The sequence below is a fragment of the Prosopis cineraria genome, unplaced genomic scaffold (genome assembly GCF_029017545.1).
Source record: "Prosopis cineraria cultivar Desert tree isolate PC_DT_omini unplaced genomic scaffold, ASM2901754v1 PC13, whole genome shotgun sequence".
Taxonomy (NCBI): Eukaryota; Viridiplantae; Streptophyta; class Magnoliopsida; order Fabales; family Fabaceae; genus Prosopis; species Prosopis cineraria.
The window spans coordinates 27,427,287-27,455,141 of NW_026555344.1; the positions used below are offsets into that span (position 1 = coordinate 27,427,287).

The 27,855-nt window shown below is 31.9% G+C and overlaps 1 protein-coding gene and 1 long non-coding RNA gene across 2 annotated transcripts; both read right to left on the reverse strand.

Moving 5' to 3' along the window:
• Positions 1-1,234: 1,234 nt before the first annotated feature.
• Positions 1,235-1,855, reverse strand: LOC129289970 (uncharacterized). Its single transcript, XM_054926708.1, has one exon. The coding sequence runs from the start codon at positions 1,853-1,855 to the stop codon at positions 1,235-1,237; it is 621 nt and encodes a 206-aa protein (XP_054782683.1).
• Positions 1,856-2,600: 745 nt separating this feature from the next.
• On the reverse strand, positions 2,601-5,343 carry LOC129291560 (uncharacterized). The gene is made up of 2 exons (XR_008588703.1): positions 5,017-5,343; positions 2,601-2,848 (listed from the first exon to the last, which is right to left on the reverse strand). It is a non-coding gene; the product is annotated as an uncharacterized LOC129291560 (long non-coding RNA).
• Positions 5,344-27,855: the final 22,512 nt, after the last annotated feature.

Below are 27,855 nucleotides of genomic sequence, written 5' to 3' on the forward strand. Positions count from 1 at the left end.
AAGCCTATTTTTATTAGATAAATGAGATATTTCATTTAAAAGATCGATGCTACAGCTGCTACGTTCACATCTGTGACTAGTCGATCAAGCTCGTCTTTATTTTAATTTGTTACGTTCCACTCGTAATCGAAGCACGAAGGGCTCTCATCCATTCAGTCATCCATTGGCGGGCGAGAGGAGAGATTGTGTTACAACCATGACCGGTAAAGATTCATGCTGTCTTCATCCACGAATGATTTGAAACAGAGGCAACTAAGTTTCTCCAAGGAGCTTGGGCTTGTCAGCGAGCAGTTTAGATTTACGATAAGCTTGTCCTCAAACGGTCTTAACCCGAGACGTCACTACTTCTAGCGAGACCTTCATCCGTTAAAGGTGTCCTTCAGCCTTGTCCACGTTCGGACGTAACCTGAGGTGTGATTCTTCTTTCTCTTTAGTGTGTTTTTGTTCTGTTTTAGCTCCCTTTCTCTACAAAGCATATAAAGTTCTTAGTGAAGCAATATATCTGTTTTCCATATATTTTATGCCATAATTACTTCGAATTGAGAGCTAAAACATATAAGTAATGTATAAATTGGACCTATCATGTCTACAGAAAAAAAGAAGAGTTTAGGGGTAAAATTAGAATTTAACTCTTCAGTATTACTCAATATTTACTATTTAATTATTGCAAGTGACCTGTTCTACACATAGAGCTGAAAGTTTTATGAAGTTATACCTCTTTCTTTGGAAAAATCAAAATACCCGTGAAATATTTTTGGGGATTTTCCAATTATAAACAAACAGACAAATATGGATGCGTGCATGCATACATATTAAAAACCAAATCTTCATCACTTTATGAGCAAAATACATTAGCCATGTACTATTTAGACATTTCAACAAAATTAAAGAAAAAGTTGCCACAACTGCTTCTTTCCTTCCGAAGAATAACTTTCCATGATATCAATCAAGCAATGAGCAAACTCAGAGTTGAATGACGAAAAACATTAGGTCCACATTGTTTTCACAATAACACAATATAAGGCTGCAAAGCGATATAATTACGTGATAACATAAAGAAACATATTATAAAGAGTACAAATCAATACGATACCAATAACATTAAAAGTTGTCCAAATTTATCTTTTGAACAATAAATCTGCAAGAGCTTCGTCAATGGTAGTAGGCCATGAAAGAATGACCAGAAAAATGACTATCGTTGACACCATTAGTATCCAAAAGTCCGGGAAGTATATCAACCCAAATTGGTAAGAGTTCTGTTAAAATGGCTATAGTAGTGCTCATTCAACCTCCTCGAAAGAGTGGCATAATAAGTGGCATTTGAAACAATGTTTTTGCAAAGAACATAAATCATGCCAGCCAAATCTTTGTCGCTCCCCTGTTCATGGACAATAACTTTACGCTCAACCAGCACATCCACATCCTTTTCTGTGTGAACGAGATCACCAATTAGAGCAACATAGCTGCATACATAATGATGTTTAGGATAGTGACATTGCTCAAAGCCCATTAAGTTGCGTAGCACAGATTCTGTTGAGCCATCCACTTTCAATTTTGGAATTTGCAAACAAGCTTTGAACCATTTTAGTCCAAAGACTAAGAAACCCAACCAATGAAGAATTGGTAATTTCAAGAACTTGGCACCAAGTAAGCATCTATCTGAAACCGGCTCAAAAGTTATCCCTACCCTTTTCAATTTCGTTGCAGTCTTTATAACTGAAGTAGGCTCCTCATTATAGACCAAGTCCTCTGGAATAAAAAAATATCTAATCAAATCGGTGAAATGTTTTGGGTTGTCCCATCCCTGTTTCAGCTTCTTTTTCGATGTCGGAGTTTTGATATCGCCTACTGTCATAACAGGATAAGGATCATAAGTTTGAAAGAAGCAGCGAGCAAGCTCAAGAAAACTTGAACATGATCTTTCTCCCTTCAAAAGAGACCTTGAACGAATTTCTCTTCGGGCATTAGGTACATGCTGAAATAGTTCGCCCAAGATAAAAAATGGGATTTGGTTTTCTAGTAGTAACAAATCCCGTTGAATGCTCTTATTAATAATGGATTCTCAAACAAGTAATCATTAATATTTTCTTCATCCAATTTCCGGAGGAATAGCTCCATGGTGAACACAGCATCCAACAACATCATGCGTATAAAACTCTTCTTATTGAAATTAGTGTATTTTTCTGAATAATGATTCCTTATTTCTTCAATCCTATCATTATTTCCAAGCCAATTTGTGTAGTCCTTCAAACACTGTAGTTTCCCCTCATTTGATAGTCCTTGATGAAAATAACTAAAATATAAGCATTTCTGTTTTTCCATTCGCTTCAATTTTACATTGCCGTGGTGGATTGGACCAACTGAGATTAAATGAGAAGTATAGGTGTCACGCTCCAAAAATAGGAGTGACGGCACGGGATATGTATACAAACTCACATCCATTAAGCCTTAATTAAATAAAATTTTTTATGTTTTTAGTCGTAATTATATTGGCATTAGAATTAGGACATTTTTAATGTTTTTCCCTCAAATAAAAGTCTTAATATTTTTGTAAATATTTAGCCAGAACTCCTTCTATAAATACGAACCCCTAAAAAGTCTAATAGAAAATTCTCAAATAGAAATCACTATAATTAGGGCCTCTTTTTCTTTTTGACCGATAGACAAAATGTATAATAAAATAATTACTCTAACTATAGTCTATGTGAAACACCTAAACATATTCTTAATGACGAAATAGATAAATTTCATATTTACATCAATAATAAATATTTACTTAACAAATCTCCACCTAGCTTAGCAAAAATCCATCATTGGTAGGCAGGACGTACAGCGCCAGCTACACTATCTGAGACCAAAATACTTTTCAGTGAATAACATCCTAACAATAAATAATTTAACATGAATAAAAAGAAAAGTTTGAAATAATCATGTAAGTTAAAGAAACAACAATTTTCATAAAAAAATGTATATACCTCAGAATAAAATGGCTTTATAAAATTTTGAATAAAATCTTAAACCATTGAACTATCATAGTAAATGTTAATATCACTTGATTTTTAAGAAATCACATAAATGAAATAAATATTTGTAAATAAATTACTAAATAAAAACCAATGGGATATAAAATCACCAAATAATCAGATTCATAATTATAGGGACTTATCAGAACAATTAACAAATGTGAACACATAGTCCACGAGAATAAATAACCCAAACACGGCTTGTGCCACGAAAACAAACATGGATACATAGTCCACAAGGGTAAGTAACCAAACACAGCCGAAGCTACGAAACAAATGTGGACACACAGTCCATGATGGTAATGCTAACGAAACGCAGCTCAAAGCCACGAAATCAAACGTGAGTACGATGCTCATGAATAACCATCCCTCCATTCCACGTGCATTGGCCATTGCACAAGGCAAGTACCTCCTATAAGCACCCTGCTAGCTAGGTGTACCATGGCGCGTCAAGGGCTAACGGAATTGCCGTTAGCAACCAGTGTTTTGTATAAAGTTTCTTTTTAAATCCACTTTCAAACATGCGAGAAAATCACCACTTTCAAAATAAAATTTCCATTTTCAATGTCAAATTCGCATGAATTATTTTTCCATAGCAATTCAAAATTTTTAAAATGAAATCCCATAATCAAAGTCCAAACTTGTATTTATTGAATAATTAACATTTCAAAAGTGATAAAGGTAATTTTATAAAATAAAGAAGTTTAATCAAAAAACTATCCAGTACTCATATTGTTGTTATAAAATGATTTGCATGAAACTGTAATATTTTAGTAAAGCAAATTTTATTAGAAAATCAGTTGGGACGTTATCCACTTACCTGTAAAGTTTTCAAGTACATAACTTACTCCCAAACTAGTCCTCAAGGGTCAATGCTTTGCACTAACATTCCTAATATTCAAATAATATCATTATCACCTCTCCAATCATGCTGTACCACCCAAAATATTGAAATCCCAAACAATTAAAGAGATAAAAGAAAGAAAACCTTCACTTTTATCTTTTCCAATATTGCATCAAATATCCCAATGATATCCCAAAAATGAATATCAAATTGGTTCTTAAATTGTTAGCTTAAATTTCTCTCCCAAAAACCTCTAATTTCTTCTTTAACTTTCATCGTAAAGAATGAATGTTTAACATGATTGTTAAATCAATAATGGCATATTTGTCGTATATATTTTTTCACTTTAGATCAAAATCTTCCTTTCTATACTCAATATCTAAACCATAAAATCAAATGCTTTTTCTCATTATTAACTCCATTTCCAAATGTTTTCTTATATCTATAATTAAAATTTTCACCTCCCAACTCCCATCAAAGAGAGTAATTAGCTTCTAATGATAATTTATTTAATCAACAATATACCCATCATATGTATATCATGCCATTATATAACAAAAACCCCTCTTGGTCATTTTGTCAAATACCTTGTGGGCATTAAACTTCAAATAATCATCAAGCTTCTTCCTATGCGGTTCTACCTTCCAAGAATTTTCCAACATAAATATATGAATAAGTCAACTTTCCAAGTCCATTCCATTAACAAAATCAATATAAATTTTAACACAGCTCAAGCTCACACTAAATCACCTTCATTGGACTAAAATTCAACTTAATTCTACAACCCCCTTTTGACAAGCACGTGCAGCAAAGGAAGAAGAAAATTCACACAGCACATTGAACCGAAAAAAAAATGGAAATTTCACACCAATCACTCCCTCTCACACACACAGATTTAGCAAGAGAAATGATTTACAACGTCAGCCATTAAAACACACGCACGCACACGTAGGGGATTCAGTGAGGAGAAGAATTCTAAGCTTCTGCCTAATAATAGCATCTACTAACACACCAACCAGGGAGAGCAACGACAATCCGAGGAAGGAGAAAAATTTCGACACCCATGCTCAAAATGGAGGTTCACGGCAAACACAGATCTAGGAAAAGAAAGAGGAAATTCAACACAGAAGAGGGGAGGAAAGGACTCACGATTTGCACCACAACGCTGTCGTTCTGGGAAGACATCACAGCAGCGACAAGTGGAGCTCCTGTTCTCGTCAGCAGCATGTTGAAGAGCAAAGGACAGGGGTGGCTAGATCGAGGATGAAGTAGAAGAGATGAGCAGAAAGGAAACAAGGCAGCAGACCAAGGTGAAGATCCGATGACTCCCACACCACAGAAGATGATCGGTGCTGATAGAGGGAAGGATAGCCGGTGACTGATGATGGTGGAAGGATAGTCGGTGATGAGGGAGAGAAAACGAACCAACAGTGAGGGGGAAAAGAAGGAAAATCGAGACTAACTCCGACTCTCTCACTCTTGTTCTATGTAGCTCACCGACAAAGAAGATGGAAAAATAAAATATAAAAGTCGGTGGAAAAATTACAAACAAAAACCCCCATCAGATTTGTTTTTAATATCTTTTATAATAAAAGACAAAGACAAAGGCACCTCAATACTTTCTCCTAAACAAAATACAACTAAATTTTAGACAATTAGTATAAATTTAACTAAATTATCATTTCTCATTTTCCCTAACATTAAAATAAATAAATTAAATTAAATATCAATTGGGTAAAGAAAAAAAAATTATTAAATTTTAAAATTTTGGTCATTACAATAGGCATCATTGTTTTCCTTCGTTAAAAGCTCTGGAACATTGTAGATACAGCAACATTCTTGAGATAACATAGGTTCCCCTTGATTGAGGATGTCTAAAAATATGTGTTCGGCAATATCATTGTTATCTGCTGCCATTGGATCCCTGTGCAATACTCTAACAATTCTGCACTAAAACAACCTTCGTTGTGTTGCTTGTTTAGAATTAGTAGGATCGTGTTCAATTAATAACATTAACTCAGCTTGTCATATGAGGCTAGCTCAAGTTGTAAGGTTAAGATAGGGTGTGAATAAAGGTGTCAAAAGGTTTAAATACTTATGCTATAAACAAAAATACACTAAATTTTCTTGATACAGATATTTTGAAACTAAATAATATAGCGTGTACATAAAATCATCTACATACTATTGATTAAATGAACAAATGATAAAGGCCACAGAGAACAGCAAATAAATGAAACTTACAAGAAACGCCCTTGAGCCTCAAAATTTGCAAACCTCCAAACAGAGCTGATAGTATTGGTGGTACTTCTTCAATCTTCGAGGTCTAGCCTCCACTTCTCCTGCAGTTATATGTAATACTCTATTTTTCTCTCCCTCTTAACATTTTTAATATATTATTGAGTTCAATTGTTAATTTTTATATTCATTATTAGGTTTCTCAATGATTGTCTTCACCTAACATTTTTCCAACAAAACTTAATTAATAATAATAATCATGTTAAGATTAATGACTTATTTCGTAAAAAACGAAAATTAAATCAAAATTATTTATTTAGTTTTTATGCTTGACTTGTAGAGTCTTTTTTAAAGAAGACTTTTATTTCGTGACAAAAGAAGAGTCCAATCCGTATACTATGATTAATATAATTAACCTTCTGTTTTGTCACTACTAGCCAGATGCATGTGAATTACAACAACCAGATTGATTTGAGTTATTATCCTTGTCAATCCAGGCTGGCAAAACATTATAATAGCACCCTCTCTTCTAACTGACCCTAATTGTCTTGATCCAGGATAAAAATGCTGTTACAGTACATATTATTTTCAGAGTCCAAGACAGTTGACAATTATTTTCCCTCATATATGATTAAATTATTTTAAAGATTAGAAAACAGGAAAATTCCACGAGACCTCATTATTGCTCTAAATCTATATATCCACGTTTTTCTTTCTTGACAATATGTCTCTACTTATTTTGGTTGTGATACTATCATCCATATACTATACATACATATATATTAAATTATGAAAACTTGATATCAAAGTAAGTACAAAGAGAATAAAAAACATGAACTGTGTGTGTGCGTGTGTGTGTGAGAGATAGAGAGAGAGAGAGGGTAGGGCAGGAAAGGAGAAAATAGAACCCCCCCTCCTTTTTTTTTTAAGATGGAACTTCTTTTTTTCACATGGATTTCAATTTACTAATTAATTCTGATCCACAACAAAAAATTGCCTCATAACTAAGCAACCCGACTTTCTTTTTTCTTTTTTCTTTTTTTTTTAAAAGGAATTTGAATACACAAAACTTAAACATAAGACCTTCCTTAACATAAACAATGTTGACTCATTCAAACCAGCTACAATGACACCCCCATATGCAATTTTATTTATTAGATTAAAATTAAGTGCTTACTTGTCCCACAAGCTATTTAATTAGATTGTACAACTTGATGAAATAAAATGTAATTAATAATGTGACACGTAAGTTGAAATGGTTCTAGAATATTGATGGGAAAATCACAATTAAGCGCCTCTATAGCATCATATTCACAAAAAAGGGCCAAAATGATTTTAAAATTATTTTGCAGAATCAAGGGACCAAAATGTAATTAAAATTCATTAGGAAATTACAAAACTAACCCTCATTTATTTTTATTGTCAAATGTTTACTAATGGGCTTTGTTTACTTGTGTTTATTATGAAATGTTTACTTGTCAAAAGGTTATGTTAACTTGTTATTTTACTAAAATTTACTTATCAAATTACTTTATAAAACATTTATAAGAACCAGCATATAATAAATTTTTTAACAAGTCTATATTATTAATTTAATAAGTAACTATTTGTGAAATGATAACTAACTTTGATAATTTTCCTTAATAATTTGACAAGTAAATTTTAGTAAAATAAAAAGTTCACATAAGCTTTTTTGCAAGTAAAATTTCAATAACAAAAACAAGCATTTATTAAAACAAAAAAATCAATGCATAATAAATTTTTTAACAAGTCCCTAATAGTAGTTTAACAAGTAACTATTTGTGAAATAACAAGTTAAGGTATTAACTTTGACAATTTTTCTTAATAATGGACATGTAAATTTTAGTAAAAAATATATAAAAGTTTGACCCTAGTTTTGATGATTACAAAATAAAAAAAATTTGTATATTGTAGGTTTATTAATTAAGAATTAATGGCTTGTAAGGAAATTAGTTGCCCTTAAGAGTCTTATTCCGAAATAGGTACTTTTATACCCAAATAAGTACCTTTATTGCCAAATAGCCAAGCAACAGCTAAACTATTCTCATTTCTATTCCAATTAAAGTTTCTTTCTATTCCTTTGTTTTACTTGAAAGATATGTCAATTGATCTTAGGATAAAAAATTCCATTTTTGAAAGCCTTTGTAATTTTTCAGTATTAAGGTCCTTATTCCGGAATGGCTCCTTTATTTCAGAATAGCTTATCATTATTTGATTCTTATTCCTAAGTAACCACTCTTTTGTATCTTTACAAATAGCTTATTTGGGAATAGCTATCCTTATTCAATAATAGTGGTTGCTCTTTCAAAGTTGTTTATTGATATGCCATTTTGAAACATCCTCTTATTGAAGAATAGCTTCCCTTATTCCCAAATAAAGATCTTTAGTTCATGGTATGTGTAAACTTATTCCAATGCAAGAGCTATACTTTGATAGAATCACCTTTAAAAATTTTGTTGAGCTATTCTTCACTATTTTAGAATAAGGTTGTTTATTCCGAAATATGCATGAAGATTCATGCTAATTTCACGATGGCTTCCTTAATTCTTATTCCCTTCACTTTTTATAAGTTGTGTTAGTCATTTAAACATCTTAGAATCATTTTAAACACAACTTTGAGTTGGATTAAGCACTTGTTTCTCTTATTCAAAAAAATCCTTATTCTTCAATAGCTTTGTTCTTCCAAAATAATCTCTTACCTAACTTTGTCAAAACATTTATTGCAAAGAGACGTTACTTTTCTTACTTCGCCATAAAACATTGTGCCATTGCCTCTTTTTTGGAGAAAGCTTAGAAGAGTGAAGACAATGACTCTAATGGATATACTAATCAGAATAATGGATCTTTTAATGAAGAACCTATATAAAGATGAATTTATGAAGACAATGAACAAGAACGAACAATGGAGTTGTTACACGAGCCATTTAATTTATTGTTTCACCAACTTTCTAAGTTTATATTCATTTTAGTGAGCTTTATTGATTGTAAATCAACTCTTTTAGATAGAGAATATTTCACAGAAGTAGTTCATTCTTGAACTTACTTTGCTTTTCATTGTTTTCTATTTTTGAAACAGTGGATCTTAAATTTGGGGAGCTTAAGAGCGATAAATCATTACCTTTATAAAGGGAAGTAGTTCAAACTTTAGTATAATTTTGGGATTGTACTAAGGCTACCAAGAGCTTGAATTAATCTCGGTGAAGTTAGTGGATAAAATCTCAAGTGGTACTTGGGGACTGGACATAGGCTCACGTGGTTAGAGCTGAACCAGGATAAGTGATATGAGAAAGCTTCTCTTCCTTACTCTTTAATATGATTAGTGATATCTTTCTAAATTAATCTCTTTAAATTTATTTAAAATTAGTTAAATTTTTAGTAAACCCAATTCACCCCCTCTTAGGCAGGCTTTCAATTGGTATCAAAGCAAGGTTGCTTAAATTTAACTTAACCATCAGGGTATAAAGATCCTACTAATGTTTAATTTTATAGATGATAACCTTAAAGAAAGATTGTCCACAACTAGACCATCAACCTTCAAGGGTGAGGACTATCCATTCTAGAAAAGCCAAATGATGATGTATCTCAAAGCTTTCAATATAAAAATGATTGACATCATCACCAAAGGCCTATATGTTCTAATGATAGTTGAAGGTGATGGGCTAGTCAGAGAGAAGAGAAAAAGATGAATAGATTAATAAGGATAAGCATGTAGTCAATTATAATGCCAAGGCTAAGCTCACAATAGCCTGTGTTTTCAATCATGCCGAATATTATCATGTCACCTATTATACAATGACTAAGGAGATGTGGGATACTTTAAGGCAAGCTCATGAAGGAATTGATAGAGTAAGAGAATAGAAAGAGTAGTCTTATACATGGGCATGAAACTTTCAAGATGAAAGATGAAGAAACCATCAAGGATATGCAAATCAGATTCACGCATATCATCAACCACCTGATGAATTTGGGAAAGACATATACCCAAACCAAACAAGTAAGGAAACTACTCAAAAGTCTTAATGGAGTAGGAACCCAAAATCATAGCAACCACTAAAGCTCAAGGAGTCTCAATGAGATCTATAGTAGTACTCTTTGGAAGCTTAGAAGAGCATGAGCGCACTCTTTTACAATACAAAGAAGAGATGAACAAGAAGACGAAAGGGATTTCTCTCAAAAATGTAGAAGAAGAGTCAGAAGCAGAATCTGATCAAGATGAGGAATTTGCCATGATGGTCAAAAGGTTTAAAAAATTCGACAAGGGTAAAAGAAACTTTCAAAAGGGAACTTCTAGCAATAAAAAGGATCAAAAAGAAACCATTACATGTTGTAAGTGTAAAAAGCCTGGCCATATCAAATGAGACTATCCTCAACGATAGAAGAAACAAGCACTAGTGCAAAAAGCATTTTTCACCACAGTTAAAACATATTTTTAGCGACAAAAGACTGTGTGGTAGAAGGTTGTGTGGTAGTAAATATACATTTTTCGTGATAGGTATAATGTAACTACGGTGAAAGATGGTATTGTAATAACCCAATAATTTTAAGCAAAAATTAAAAATATATTATTGTGTTTTAATTGTAGTTATATTAATTTTGGAACAATTATGATAAGAGGGGAGTGTTGATATAATGGAAATGTGACATAATTTATCCCTTAGGTCCAAAGTTTGAATCTAATGAAGCATATAAGGAAATAATTTTTTATTATTTTTAGCCTTTAAAATTACCAAAATGCCATCGGCCCATCAGATTAAATTTTCTTTGCTTCCTCTTAGCTGAATTAAGGTTTCTACATCAGAGAGAGAGAGAGAGAGAAATATGGAACTTGGTGTGTAATTCTCATTTCCTCTTCCATCACTGAGCTCTGTTCATTCTTCTTCATTCCATGTTGTCGTCGATGAGAGAGCTGAGCTACTGTGATGTCTCAGTTGCTGAGTCGCCTCCCCTATTTGTTGTTCAACCTTCTCTAATCACGGTGGCACTATTGCTGGTGTGTGGGAGCTAATTCACCAAAGCGAAGGTGCCGCTCATGAGTTCTTTTGATTCTTGATATGATTTTGTTAGCTCTATTCTTCTTTTTTGTAGGTGATGTATTAGATTTTTCTCCCCTGTTCAACCACCAAATCTGCCTCTTCTTCCTTAGTTGTGTTTTGTTGGCTACTAGAGGTGAGAAATTTCAATCTTCCTCTTTATGGTTGCTCTGTGCATGTGTGTAAGACACTGGGATATTATGGCTAAGTTTTTTCCCTCATACTACCATGTTTGTTGAGCTGAAAGGAAAATTGATTAAGTTGAAATTTTATGGTATAAAGAACAAGAGGATGTTGGGCTAGGTTTGAATTTTATTTATTTAATCTGATTGTTAACGCTGGAAAATTTTGGATAAATGATTGGGGGTTAAGAACCTTCATTGATTGAACTTGAAATTGATGCCCATAAGATAGTTGTTAAAATGCTTGTTAGAAGGAGTTATTTAATTGAGTATTTTCCTAAAATTTCATTAAATTCCTTTAAAAAACATAAATGGTTTAGATGTTATTATCTTATGATTTGAGTTGGACATTGTATAGAAATTTAATTATATATATATATATATATTTGTGATAGTTATATTATCATTTTATTAAATAATCATGGAAGATAATTAAAGTTTTCTTGAATCAGCTTAAGGGATGTATGTTTGTGTATATATCCCATGCCGATCATGCCTTATTTTGGGGGTGTGACAGATATTTTTTGCCACAGGTGAAGCTGAGACTTATGGCGAAAAATAGCCTCTTTCTATCATAGTTGTATCTCAGATTTGTGGTGAAAGATGGTATTTTTCACCACAGGTCCAAGATATACCTATAGCGAAAGATGTGCGAACGTATGTATCTTTAGCGAGAGTTGTGGTTATAGCTGTCGCCATAGATGCATTTTTTACCACAGTTACAACAATAATTGTGGCTGTAAATGCTATGTTTTTTTATAGAATCACCTATAATTATATACATCTCTTACTTTACAAAACCTGCATTAATACACAAATAATAGCTCCAGAGGCCAATACAAATATATATCTAGTACAAACATTTCAACTAAAAATCTACATTTTCAATACACATATCTAAAAAGTTTCTACTCTAACCCTATTAATTTAAGAAAAAACAAGACCAAATATTGTGTATATGTCTCAACTGTTGCTTAGAATATGGCTCTAAACTTTACAAGTGCTACAAATTCAATAACAGTATACGTATGAATAATAACTCAAGTATACAACAAGCTTCATAATATAAATCATTATTAGCAAATTATTACCTGATCAAATGAGTGGATAATACCTTGAGTGATGATTTCATACATGAAAATTATTATATAATAACCACATTCTATACTTCTTGATTGTTGAGGACACTATAAAAAAATAAAAATAATGAAATTTATTAAATCAATATTATAATTTTCATTCAAATAAGAGAATAAATTTGAAATACTTACTTGCATTTGCACCCACTTAATTTCATTCTTTTTCTTGTCAACCATTTCTGCTAATTTCCAATATGCTGCTAAAGATCTATTTACCAAATATACACACTTAGAAAATATTAAATATATTAAATATATGTTATTAATAATACAAAATAGAATTATTCAAAGACTTACAATTCGATCAAAGACTTCATATCATTGCTTATTTCCCTTTGTAGTAAACAAAACCAATATATAGTATTTTCATACTGGCAAATGACAGGAAGCATCCAATGATGACTACAATATATTAATTTATATTAATATCACATCATTAAGCAAATTTTTAATAAATTGAGGGATGAATTTAAAATTTAATACCTCTCAATAATTGGCAAAAACTAGCACTTCTTCTTTTGCCTACACATCATCTTTTCAATATAAGAAGCTCTTTGATTCACTTTGTCGATTGCAATTAAAAGTGAAGACAAGAACCCATAATTATAATTGACACTGAGTTCAGTGTATATCTTGTGGAGGTATTTTTGAAAATAAGAAATATGTTAGCAATAAAACAAAAATATTAAATTTTAACTTAGAAATAAAAATGAATGCTTACATAATAAAAACTTGAATTATTGCTAAGTCCAACCAGTCAAAAATAATGAGATCATTAATGTCTTTTCTGGCAACTCTAAAAGTAATAGGCTTAACAACAATATGTTCAATCACTTTTATTTCATCAAAAATTCATTCATGTCAACCACCACCAAAGCCAACCATTTCAAATAATCTTATACCGGTTGGGATTAGAACTCAAAGATTCTTTTGAATGTAGGAGTTCCTATAATTAATATATAATAAAAATTAGAAATACCTATGATGTTAATTAAGAAATATAAAAATTATAACTTTTTTATACCTCATCAGTAACCTATCAGGCTATCCTTTTCAACCAAATAATAAAATTATGCTCAACTTGTCCTACTGTTTGCACCTCCTTAGTAGGGAATAGCACATGATCATTAGCATCCACAACCTCTTTAACCACGACCTTTACTTAGTTATGTTGTATTTGCTGGTGGTGGATTGTAGTTGTATGATTATACACCTTTTCATATGCAACTACTTGTTTTTCATAATCCTCCACATAAAGTATGCTTGGCATTCCTTGCTCTAATAGGTCAAGATCACACCCTAGATTTGGAACACCACCATAGTTCAATGCTTGTTATGATTACATCTAGAGATTACTGATCATTGATTGTATTTCCATCATCATGCTTGATTTTCATTCTGCTACCATCATTTGTACTTGCTACATTGGTACAAGATTAGGACATGGTGGTGGTCCAAAATATTATCTTATACCCACACCTATTAGAACCCCTAACACTGTTGAGGCACTCTTCACTCCATAAGGCTGTAGCCAATATATCCTTCCTACCAGTAGATACAAAGGTCCCCTGAGAGGCTGCTTTTGTAAGAGCATCCTGAAACATGCAATCAACTAATGCAATTAGTAAAATTGAATCATATAATTGAGATGTTGACTATAAAAATAATTATAATTTTTTGGGCCACTTCTCTAGCCTCTGAGGAAATATACTCTCCTTTAGGCTTTGCCTTTTCAGTGCGACTGCTAGAAGGTTTTCTATATTTCTCCCAAAACAAATAAGATAAATAATATTAGTAGAAAAAATGTAATAAATTTAATCTAATATAACAAATGAAAGCATAAAAAAGAAAACAAAAAGGATAAAAAAATTCACAAATATTATGTTACCATTATAAATATATTTTTATTCTCCTACAAGCCTTCATCATAATCAGTTCTAACGTCATATACATCATCATCATCTTCCACATCCAACAAGGGTTGGGTTGGCATAAAAGGAGGAATCTCTTCAATGTCAAAACTTGTTTCATCATTCTCATCATGAGTAAGGAGGCTTTTTCCTAATAGTATGACGGACAACCTTTTGTTAGTTGGATCGGTAACACAAAAAACTTATTTTGCATGAGTTGCCATAATAAAAGACTCATCTTTATGTTTTGCCTTATGAAGGTCTACTAAAGTAAAACCCAATTTATCTTTTTGAATACCATTCTTAATATCAACCCACTTACACATGAAAATTGGCACTTTAAATTTAAAATAATCAACTTCCCATATCTCTTCAATGACTCTAAAATATGATGAGGATGCCAATGTTATATTTTTATCTTTCACACTAGAAAAATGAGTTGCCTCAACTTCTACCATTACTCCACTATTTTGCATAGTACTATTATCATCTTGTATTTTTGTATAGAATGAATACCCATTAATGTCATATGCACTCTAAGTTGTAACATCAAAGTTAGGCTCACTAGCTAACTATCTTATTGTATAAGAAACATTAGACTTTTGATGATCCTCCTTTACCCTTGCCCTAAACCAAAATGAAAAATATTTGTTGTGCTCACTTAACAACCATTTATCGACCTTTTTAGGGCACCAATCCTTTAATTCCTTTTTGTATACATCCAAGTAATCTTGAACATCATTGATGTTATTCAAAATATATAGATGTGCTTGTTGCATTTCTTCATATGTCATGTGCTTTATTTTCATCCCTCATGTCCCTTGCCCTTTAACTCTCATTCCTTCATGGCGAGACTTGGGAACCCTGATAGAATTTACTTCAGATAGGTATTCAGTACAAAACTTGACAACCTCCTCAATAAATATCTTTCAATAATAGAGGCTTTGGGACGACGGGGTTCACATACTGCTCAAATGGATACATCCAATGTAAAAAAATAAGGCTGAACAATTTTATCTCTCTCATCAAATATACAATTAAGTGTACCATGATTTCAAAAAAGGAGGGAACAATATACATTTCAAGTTGACATAAGGTAATGACAATATCATTTTACAATTTATCTAATTTTTTAGGATCAATGACTTTACTACAAATTGCATTGAAGAAGACACATAATCTGATAATTGACTTTCTTACCTTTTCCTCTAATATGTCTCTAATTGCTACTAGTAACAATTGTTGTATTAGTACATGGCAATCATGAGACTTCAAACTAACTAATTTTAAATCTTTCGTCGATACAAGGTTCTTGATATTTGAAGAATATCCTTGTGGCGCCATGTAAACACTTGCAAAAATTTTTTCCTCTCTCATAGACAAAGTATGAGGGGCTGGGCTTATGTAAGTCCTCTTTCCTTCTACTCATAGACCCAAATTTATTTGTATTCCCATGTCAAGTAAGTCTAGTCTTGCTTTAACTCCATCCTTGGTCTTTCCCTTTATGTCTAATAGTATTCTAATTAGACTGTCACACACATTTTTTTTCTACATGTATTACATTAAGATTATGTCTCACCTTAAGGGTGCTCTAATATGGGAGATAAAAAAAGATTGGCCTCTTCTTCCACTGATCCTTTCGAGCTTCTTTCTTCTGGCTCTTCCCAAATACCACATTGATGTCTCTCAACCATTCATATATCAAGTTTGCAATTAATGGCTCTAGAGCTTTATCATACTCTTGATAACCATTGAATTATTTTTTCTACCTACAGTAAGGGTAGTCTCATCTAAAAATCTTTGATAACCAAGATAGACTATCTTTTTCTCATGTTTTAGTTGTTGATGGGATATGTTCTCTTCACAAATAGGGCTTGCTTTATGCCCTTTCACACTATATCTAGATATGTTTCCATATATAGAAAAATGATTTATTGTGCAAAAAATCATAGTTCGAAGCTTGAAAGACACATCCTGATATGAATCAAACACTTCCACACCTATCTCACACATCATTTTTAAATCTTCAGTCAATGGTGCCAAGTAAATACCTATGTCATTTCCTGGTTGTTTAGGGCTTGATATCATCAAAGACATCATAATATATTTGCATTTCATGTACAACCATGGAGGAAGATTATAAATCACTAATAGAACAGGCCATGAGCTATGTTGACTACTTAGTTAACCATAAGGATTCATTCCATCTATACACAACCTAAGCCTAAGATTTCTAGGCTCATTGCCAAATTCAAGAAATAATTTATCAATTCCCTTCAATTGTGAAGAATCAACTGGAAGTCGAAGCATGCCATCCATTTTTCTCTCATAAGCATGCAATCTCATATTCTTTGCCTCATTTGAATTAGCAAATAAATGTTTAAACTTTGGTATTATAGGAAGATACCATATCACCTTCACTAGAGGCCTCTTAGTAACGGAATCATCACTACTATCCATCTCTTTTACTTTGTAGCATGATGCCTTATAGACCAGACAAATATCCAGTACATCAAAATCATTTATGTATAGCCATTTGGGGCAAGCATGAATCTTTTGGTATCCTAAATCTATTGAACACAATATTTTTTTTCCTTATCGTAACTACTGGAAAGTGTATTATCCTTCGGAAGCATCTCTTTTAACAATTTGAGCAACTCTGTGAAACTCTCATTACTCCACCGATACCTTGCTTTCAAGTTGAATAACTTCAATACCGCTGTTAGTCGTGTACATTTTGTGCACCCTAGATACAAAGGGATTTCTAAATCATTGCACAAGTTATCATATTTGTGCACCTTCTCAACAGCTTCAATGCCAATATCACATAACATATCCTCTATTTGATTACCAAAATAATCCATATCATCATCCGCATATTGTGGCACACTACAGTTTCTAGATTAACCATGCAACACCCACTATGTGTATGCTTTATAAATGCAAAAAAAAATTAGATGATCTTTAATCTCAATAGGACTTTGTCGCAACTCATTCAAACATTTAATACAAGGACAATAGAACCATCCTTTATCATTAGGAGCATTATTCTTTGCAAATTCTAAAAATTGATCTACCCCTCTCTCATATTCATCACTTGTTTGCAAAGTATCTATCCAACAATGGTTCATCATTACCCAATTAAAATATCAACAAATAATTTATTATTTGAAATTTTAAAAAATTTCATAGCATAACGACTTATAAATTGAGATTTCTCGAGCACTAAACGCTCCAATTAAGCCAATTGATTTCCAATGAATCACCAATTTCAACCAATTAAATCTAATACACGATATTATCTACTAATTAAATATAATTAACCACACAATTAACAAATAATAATAATGTTTCAATCAAATAATTTATGTTTTGCAATTTCAAAAAAATTTGGTTGCGTAACAACTTACAAGATTCTGTAAGATTTAAAGCCTCAAATTTAACTGTTTTTCTAATACACCAACAATTTCAAACAACAAAACAACTTAATTTAAACTAAATTAAACTCAAGACATGATAGATTATAATTAAGTTTAACAAAATTACAAAAAATGCATAATTATAATTATAAAAAAATTAAGTTTCAAAATGAAATAGAAAAATTTCAGGCAATGGATGCAAAAAAAAAAACTAAAAAAATGAAATAAATTACAAAAAATTTAATAGTATAAAGATAATAATGATGATGATGATGATAATAATAATAAATTGTAAAAAAAAACCTGGGCATCGAGCTTAAAAAGCTATGGGCGACAGAGGAGAATAATGGCCAATAAGTTGTAGGTCAACTGTGGCTGAGCTGTAGGCAAATGGAGCAGTGGGTGACGAGCTTAAGGAAGAAAGCTGCGGCAGTAACAAATGGAAGCTATGGGGTGAACTTGAATAAGAGAGTTGAGGGTTGAGCTTGAGAGAATAGAGCTCATGAAGTTATGGGAGGAGCTCACAAAGGAGCTATGGGCAAATGAAGCTGTGGGTCGAAGAGGTGGCGGAAAGTTTCGAAGAGCTGTGTCTGAGGGCACATACTAAAATTTCAACAAGCTGAGGGTAAAAAGCTTCCCTCAGCTCATTTTCAGTGACAGGTCCTCCTTAGATCTGTAGCCTAAAATGAATAAGCTGAGGTAAAAATGTCCCTCAGCTCGTTTTCGGCTATAGGTATGATTGTATAATCTTTGGACCCGTCGCCAAAAATGAATGAGTTGAGGGAAAGTTTTTCCCTTAGCTCATTTTTGGTGACAGGTGCTCCTCGGACCTATCGCCCAAAATGGATGAGCTAAGGGAAAATTTTTCCTGAGCTCATTCATTCCTTGGACTTGTTTCCAGACATTATTATTGGCGACAAGTCTTCCTCAGACTTGTAGCCATAAATAAGCTTGTTATTTATTAATAATTAATTAATTACTAGTTAATAATTAATGACTAATAATTATAAATTAAATGTTTTAAAATAAAAAAATAAGTTACTCATTTAAATATAAAATTATTTTAACTTCTTAATTAAATTTCATTTAATGTGTCCTGACACATTTAATGTCTTATACGAGACACAATTAACAAAAAAATTAACAAATCATTTTAATAAATAAACTTAATTAATTTTTATACTAAATCAATGAGAACAGAGAATTTATGGCGACAGACATCCCCAATATTTGTCACCATAAATTTGTGCTTGCTCAGACAACCATTTATTGTGATATGTCTTACTATGACTTGTGGCCATAAATAGAACAGCTTTATGTTCCTCATCTTATTATTTAAAATAAATAAATAAATTAATTAATTAATTAATAATTTAATTTGATTAGATAATTTAATTTATTAATTAAATTTTATATAATATGTCAGTTATCATACACAACTATTTTAGCTAATTAATTTATAAAATTTCAATAGTTACCAACATTTTAATTGTAACTAATTAATTGATTAATCATTAATAAACATTAATTTATTCGTATAAAATAAAGCAAATTAATTAATCAATTACATTTACTTATTAAATGAAATTGATAAATAAATATTATTTAATGTGTCTAGACATAATTAATATGTCTAAGTTAAGACACAATCAAAAAATAACTAACGATTCAATTTCATAAATAAATTTTATTAATTTTTAACTTATATTAATTTGAATTAAAATAGACACATTTATGGCAATAACCATCCCTAATGTATGTCGCCATAAATTTGTGTCATTTGCTCGGACAAAAATAATTTTATTTAATTTATCCTAATATAATTTATGGTGATAGACTTTTGTGGTACTTGTCGCCATAAATGACATTTATGGCCATAGTTACCCAAAAGGCCTGTCGTAATAAATTTATCTAAAATAATTTTGTATAAAACCACTTAAATTTAAAATTTTTAATTACTAATTTATTTTAATTAATTAACTTTTTAATTGTCACATAATCATTTATGGCGACAGTTTTGAGTTAAAGTTGTCATCATAAATGCTACTTATTTATACTTATTTACATATTTTCCATTAAGTCTAATATTACCATAGTTCTTTGACAAACTATGGTAAAAAATAAATCATTAAAAGTCTATTTTGTACTAGTAAAGAAAAGGAGATAAAGAAAGCATTTGCTGCTTAGGGAGATAGCTCCTTAAAAGATGAAGATGAAGAAGAAGAAATAGCCAACTTGTCTCTTGTTGCACAAGAAAAGGAAGAAGATAATCCAATTGAATGACAATCAGATATGGCAAATTTAGATATACTACAAGTTGAATATAATGATTTATTCTATCTGTTTCAAGAGTTATGTAAAAAACTTCTACATAATAAGAAGATCATTTTGAAATTACAAGATAAACTAAAAAGCTCGTCTAAAAAGGAAAGTGATGTGAAAAATAAATCTGAGATATGTGCTAATTATATAACTTTAAAAAGTTAGAATGACACCCTAGAAAGGGATTTAGCTAAGTTCACCTTAGGCACCAAAATGCTAACATTTTTATCGGCCATTAACATTGCATCTCTGACGAGTGACTAGAGTTATCGCTACCCTAGCAAAATAATACTAAGCTACATTAATGTAGTAATAGTGTGAACCTAGGTCCATCTCTATGAGGAGGCTTAGTTGAAAATTGAGGTTTGAAGTGTGCTACAAGTTGAATGGAGTTTGGGATAGATTTAACCTTAAAATTAATTAAGCTAATTAATCTAATTTTAAAGTGAAAGACGTGGGTGTGTGTAAAACTATTAGAAGTAGGAACTCCTATGTCAAATTGGTCACCTATCCTTGTTTGATTACAACTTAGCTAGTTTAATTTCTTCTCTCTTCTCTTTGGTTTTAATGACTTAGTTATATTAACCAAGATTTAGCTAATACCTTGACCAACCCTAATCTAAGATTATGGTCTTAGAATGAACTAAAGCAAAGCTAGAATTAAGCCTAACCAAAGTGTTACAAACATAAGTCAATTAGGTCAAGCACATATGAAAGAATCAACATGCTTAAGATTATGATTCATGAAGTTATTCACATGCATTCAAGTTAGCAAGATGATGAAAAGCAAGAAAGCATGTCAAACTCATCAAGCTAACCAAGATTATGAATCAACTTGAAGAGGGCAAAATCTAGAACTCAAAGTAACAAAACTCAAGATGCAACAAGCATCTATTAATCATATGAATCATCTCTTGAAATTACAAGATCAAAGAATCATACAAATTCGTAATTCTAGAGAGAGAAAAGTAGAGAGAAGAAATTTAAATTCAACTAGAAAATAATGCAAACTCAAGGTTTCCTTCTCCACATAGTAGCTTCTTCAAGAATCTAGCCTTGCATCTTCAAGTGATGAACAAGATAAAGCTTTAAGGTTATGGTCTACTTCACCATGATTTTTCCCTATGATAGCTTGCTTTGTTCCTTGAGAAATCTATTAGGTTATGTAGAGGAAGAAAAGAGGAAGAGAATGGTGGTGGTTTTGTGAAATTTGGATGGTTAGATTAAAAGATATGGAGGAGAGAGAGTGGAAGTGTAGAGACAGAAGTGAGAGAACTTGAAGCTTGAAATCTGAAAATATGAGTGAATGACCTGAAAAAAAAAATGATCCTAATCCTCTCTAAATTTGTTAGTGGACGAAAATATAATGGTCACCTACTAAACAAGTTGCCACAAAACTAATTACAAATCATTAGGTCAAGTGAGATTAAGGGTAGTCTAGGTTGCAAGTCACTTGGGTGATAATTCCAATGCTTGTTCTTCTAATCCCATATTTGCATATATATGATAAGCTCTTATTCTCCCTTAATTGCCTTGGAATTCACTCCTAATTCCATTCAAATTCAGATCTAAAATTTTCTTCCAAGCTTCTTAGACATATTACAATTATCTTGAGCTTTGAAAAGTCAACTTGATCCCTTGTGTGCATGTGCAAGGAAACTTCATGTGTGCCTCATTGGACTTGATAAATCACATCATTTTGAAGCCCATTCAGGTCTGAAATTTCGTGCTCAATGGCTCCCCCATGTGCCAAACCAAGTCATGAACCAAAGCCTCTTCCATGCAAAGTGTTACTTTGATTTATGTCTTTATTTGTCACACTTATTCACCTAAATCACAATTAAATCAAATAATCAAATAACCATAGTGTGACATTTATTTAATTAAACTAAGATAAGAAATATTTAATTCATCTAAGGTATTAAAATGACTAAAGGAAAAGAGCCTCACAAGACACAAGTGTAGACAAGCACACACTTGAACCAAAATCAAAGGGAGACAACCTTAAAATGTTGTATTTTTCTAATAATTCTTAACCTAGGATGAATCAATGAAAACTAATTAGACCAATAATCTTAGCTCATTAAAAAACATAAACCTCTAGCTTAACCCTAATTTGGTGAAAAATTACATTTTATAACCAAATTACCCCTAATGCATGTATTTGAACACCTAGGCAAAATTGCACTAAGAATGTGATATCAATGCATATGAAGACTCTTAACATATAGAAATGGTCCTAAAACTAATTCACACATAAAATTCCCAATTTTTCCTTGAATTCCTAACAAAGTGAAAAATGACCAAAATACCCTTAATATGCATACTTTCTCACTAGGGCCCCAAATCCTAATTTAACACCAAGAATGCACATTTTAGGGTTTCCTATCATGAAATATGGTCTTAAATGCCTAAGAAAAGTGTGTAACAAATATGACCTATCAAAATTCCCCCACACTAATCTTTTGCACTCCGGGCAAAATCAAATCAAAATAACACCTCACCTCACAATTCCCAAAAACCTAAAAACAAAAGAAGAAAATACAAATGAAATGCCAAGGGAAATCAAATCCAAGGTCAAGGAGATTTTCATATAAACAAAGAAGATGTTGCTGCCCTAATTGAAGAATTTATCCCTCACAAATTAACCATTAAAGAGATGAAAAATCATAGATAAAGCCTCACTAGGGTATAGTGTTTGCTCTCAATCCACTCAAGTGTTTGAAAGGGTATGTCATTTCACTCCATGTACATTAGTAAAACACCCTACCATAGGCTTGAAATTCCTCTACCTCTCCACTACTAATTTGCAAATGTTCTCAAGAATCAATTAGTCTTTATTATGGATGTAATGTGGCTATCAAAAGGATATACTTGGATTTGCATGCGAGAGGGTAGGGTTTTCGCTCAAGAAACCATGTTTTGGCCACAATGTGAGCATGCAACAATATTCAAAACTTTTCAAACCTTAACTAAGTGGATATAAACTCAAATAAGAATGAAAATGAGAGGGATATGAAAGAACAAGGAACAAAGTAATAAGATGACTTGTAACTCAAGAAAATTCTCACATTCTTGCTTGACTTTTGCTTTTGCATTTCCTTTATTTTCTTCTCTCATTTTCATTTATTTATTTCAATTTTTTTTTCTTTTGGCAACCTTTTATTTTCTTTCTTTTGCTCTTTCTTCTTCTTTCTATTTCTTTTGCAATTCTTTTTCTTCATATATATATATTGACATTCTTTCCATTTTTTTTCTCATACAAAAGCCATGAAATGTCCTGGGTTCAAGAATAAGAGTCACATAAAATAAGGCTTATTTCTTTAAGAAGATGGAATAGATGTAGGAAGATGATAGAGGAGTGAGTTTATCTACTAAGTTAAAGCAAGGAAAACTAAGGACATTGAAGAACACTATAAATGAGTGAGTACATGCAATTGATGGAAAAACAAAGGGATAGTGTTTAAAAATGAATGAAACAAAAAAAAAGGCTCAAATTGGCTAATAAGAGATAATCAATCATATTAGGGTTAGCTAAAAGCCCTTGTGCTTTATATATGAATGCTAAAATCATCTTCTCTACAAAAAATGCAATGATTTAGGCTTGATTAAGAGGAAAGAGAAGTTCTAGAGGGTGCAAATACTAAAGACATAACTCTCATTGGTTGAAGGCTTCTTCCATATTGGCTAATTTTGCTTTTCTAATCAAATGCACTCACTCTAGTAGAAAACTTTCTTCATAAAGTACAAAAATTAGGGCAACATCATCTCAAAAGTTCATATTCCAAAACCTAAAGCAAAATTTTTAATTCCCCAAGGCAAATCGAAACAAAAAGAAAACCAATTTTTATGCTCTCCCCCCACGCTTAAACCATGCATTGTCCTCAATGTAGGCCCAAATATGTCTAGGACACTAAATCCATGAATGAATGCATCAAAAGTACAAGAGAAAAATTTTTGGGAGGAAATAAGGTCATAGGACCGAAAAATTCCAAAACTATGACTATTTTGGAAATCCTGAAAATATCTCTCTAGGGACGGTGAAATTTTGGATTTTATAATAGAAGATCCCATAAAAATTTTATGAGAGACCAAAGATACATGTAGGAAAATGAAATAAAAATTTCAGTTCAAAATTCCTTCCTAATTATTCCTAGAATTCTTCACAAAATGGTCCACAGTTCTGGTGAAACAGAAATTCATCTAGAGGATCTTATGAGATTCCAACAAACGTTTCAACAAGATAAAGACAAAATAGAAGAAAATAATAAACAGAAGAAATAGGTCCAAGACAATAAGGAGAAATTCAAGACTGGAACCAAGCAATTTTGACACACAATGTGAGAGATATACTGATTCAAAGTTACTTCAAGGTTTCAGGATCCTCTGCAAAGACTTCAATGACCTTGATAGCTTAGAAAAAATATACAGAACACTCCTCATGTCCAAAATTGACCAAATAAAATATAAATTTAAGCTAAGACATGTATATTTCAAATGAAATAAATCCCAGGTCAAAATGCCTTCAAATGCATTCTCAGTGAATTTTTGAAGTTAAGACAGAATTGTCAAGTTTTAAAAGATGCGAATTTTTTTTCCTTTTTTTCGAGATTGAAATCAAAACACCACTATCAAAACCAAAAAATGGCAACTTGACCAAATCAAACTCTCCAAAAATTAAGGCACAATTTATTTTCTAAAACAAAATCAAGAAAAATAAAACTAGAAATTCTTAAACTAATGAGCTCGGTTGTACCTCCCCCACACTTATACTTTAACAAGAATCACACAAAGCATAAACATATGCAAGAAAAGTGCTCCACATGTGTGAAAAGTGGCAGCAAGCATATACCAATAAGTGTATCGCTTATGTGCTATGTGTACAAGAAATTCAAGCAATAAGCAAGAAGAGATACAACCTTTGAAGCTTGTCATGGTGGCTTGAAGTTGTGCTTCTCCAAAATGCTTGTATTTCCAAGTGGAAAAGCTCTTCCTTTATCTGGTGCAAGATCACATGAAATGATCTCTTTGAAAGAATTACAAGCAAGCTTTTTATGAGTTTGTGGCACATCTTGAAAATCTAAAAACATGAGCTAGTGTAGAGCTTCCATTAAGTGGCATGGCCTCTTCCAATTCATGTGCAATTTCTCCAAATTCATCATCAATTTCAGCCATGTCCAAATGTGCACCTATAAAATCAACAAAATACATTTTTTTAAGCACATTTGAGTACAAGGAAGTGTTATTGTTGTTAAAGACAAAGGAATCAATTTCTAAGCAAATAGAGGAAGGAGCATCATTTGAACAGGTGACAAGAGAGTTAGAATAAGTACTTTAAAACAAAGCCAATTCATCATGAAATTCATCAACATTAAAATCATTACCATCTATATTATTGCTAGGCTTTGTACCATTATTTTCTTGAATTCTAAACTCTATTTCATCTTGAACTAGTTCCACTTCTTTGTGCATCCTTGCTTTGCCTTCCTCCTCTTCAATTTCATTGTCTTGGATGAGATTGACTCCACACAATGTGCTGGAAAATTTTTCAGATTTGAGCAACTTGCTTCATCCCTCAATTTATCCACCTTTGCACCCTCTTCTTGCTTTAGTCAATGCTCTCACTTGAATTGGTAGTTTCTAAGGCCTCTATTATTATTTTGTTTAGGCTTCCATCCTCATGCTTGGGAATCCTAAGAACATCAAGAGAAGGATGGTTGCCTACGTCCTTGGTACCTACAACATAAGGAGAAATACCTTTCTCATGATTAAACATAGAAATCAAAGAAGATAAATCCAAATCATCTACAAGAGACATGTCCAAAGGAAAATCCTCATCAAGCAATCTAGACTTAATTTCTTTACAAATCTCACAAGAAACTCCATCAATACAAGCACACTCAATACTAGGCTCAAAATTAGATGACAAAGTATCACAAGAAAGAGGCAAATACAAAGCATGCTCATCTACTAAGTCATCAACAACAATTTCAATAGCATTTAGACCTAGCAAAGAATAATCTTCATAAGCACTTTTCATGGCTTCATAGATATTAAAGCAAATACTCTCATCACCATACTTAAGCACCAATGTCCCCTTGTCCATATCAATAAGGGTCTTTGTGGTCCCCATGAATGGCCTACCTAAAATGAGTATATCCTCCCCATTCCCCTTCCAAGCCATATCCAAAACATAAAAGTTAACCAAAAATAGAAGATTTTCATACTTATAACAAATCCTCAACAATTCCTTGAGGTCTCCTAGCACTTCTATCGGCCAATTAATAAATCATATTAGTGGCATGCAAACAATCAATTTTTAATGAAGCATAAATAAAAGATGGCATCACATTTATTGCTGCACCTTAATCAATCAATGCATGAGAAAACTTTAAAGGCCTAATTTGGCAAGGGATAGTGGAGGATTCTGGGTCCTCACACTTTATGCGAAGTCGGGGCTTCATGATAGCACTAATAGAGGATGGCAATTGCACTCTAGCATTTGATTTAAATTTTTTCTTATTTGTGCAACACTCCTTAAAAAACTTGACATATCTAGGAATGTTTTCAATCAAATCTAAAAGAGGTACATTCACTTGAATTTTAGAAAATAAATTTATTACCTCTTGGTCTTGTGGCACTCAAGCTAGTGATTTGGATGCTTGGGCTTGACGGAAGCGCAATTTCCTCACAATTTCTTGGCTTGGTGTAGCTCCTTGACCCTTCTTCTAGACAATCATGTTTTTTATACTGGGCACATTACTACAAAATCAGTATATGGGAGTGCTTTTTTTTGCCTTAGAGAGCGCTTCAAAAGCATTCCCGTATCAAGCGCTCTAGTATATACAGGAGTGCTTTTTTAAGCGATCCTCTATGTATGCGATATAGGAGCACTTTTTGAAAAGTGCTCCTAAAGTTAGAGGTGCATATGAGAGCGCTCTTCGAAAGAGCGCTCCCATGTGCTTGCTATATCGGAGCCCTCTTCCTAAAAGCGCTCTCGTAGATTGTATTTTTTTTAAATTATATTTTTTAAAATTTCTTCCTTTACGTCTCTTTAACAGTGACTAATCATAATATCAAAAACTAATTCAGAAATAATGTCAACATAAAAATTTATATTCAAGGAAAGAACTTGAAATTAAAACAACAATTTCATTTTCCTGACTAGCTAGTTTAATTTCTAACAAGAGCCTAACAAATGAAACTATTAGCATTTTTTTAACATTGAAAATCTAACTTCCTATCACAAATAGCCAATAATATATTCTAACCACTCTTCAACTAAATCTTCCATTTGCTCCATAGTAAAATGCGAAGATCTTGCTCCAACAAAATACTACACAAAATATGAAAGCAATATATAAGTAATTGACATTATATTAACTTAATTCCAAAGATTTTGACTTACATTTTTAGGAATGATCAACTCTTGTTGGGTGATTACTTCTCTCATAAACTTCATAACATAGTCTCCACACTCCCAACATTGTAATTGGTAGGTAGCTATAAAACAATAAAAGATGTCATTATCAGAATATGGCAGAAACAAATTTAAACTTAATTTAAAATACTTTAGGGATGAAGTTATATATTTAATACAAGCATTTGCTGTTGAAAATCCAGCAGAGTCTCCCCTATAACTTGAAAGTTTTAGAATTTTCCAAAAATTCTACATCAATCCAAAACAGCATATTCTGAATAACAAACATAAAATATCTATAAAGAAT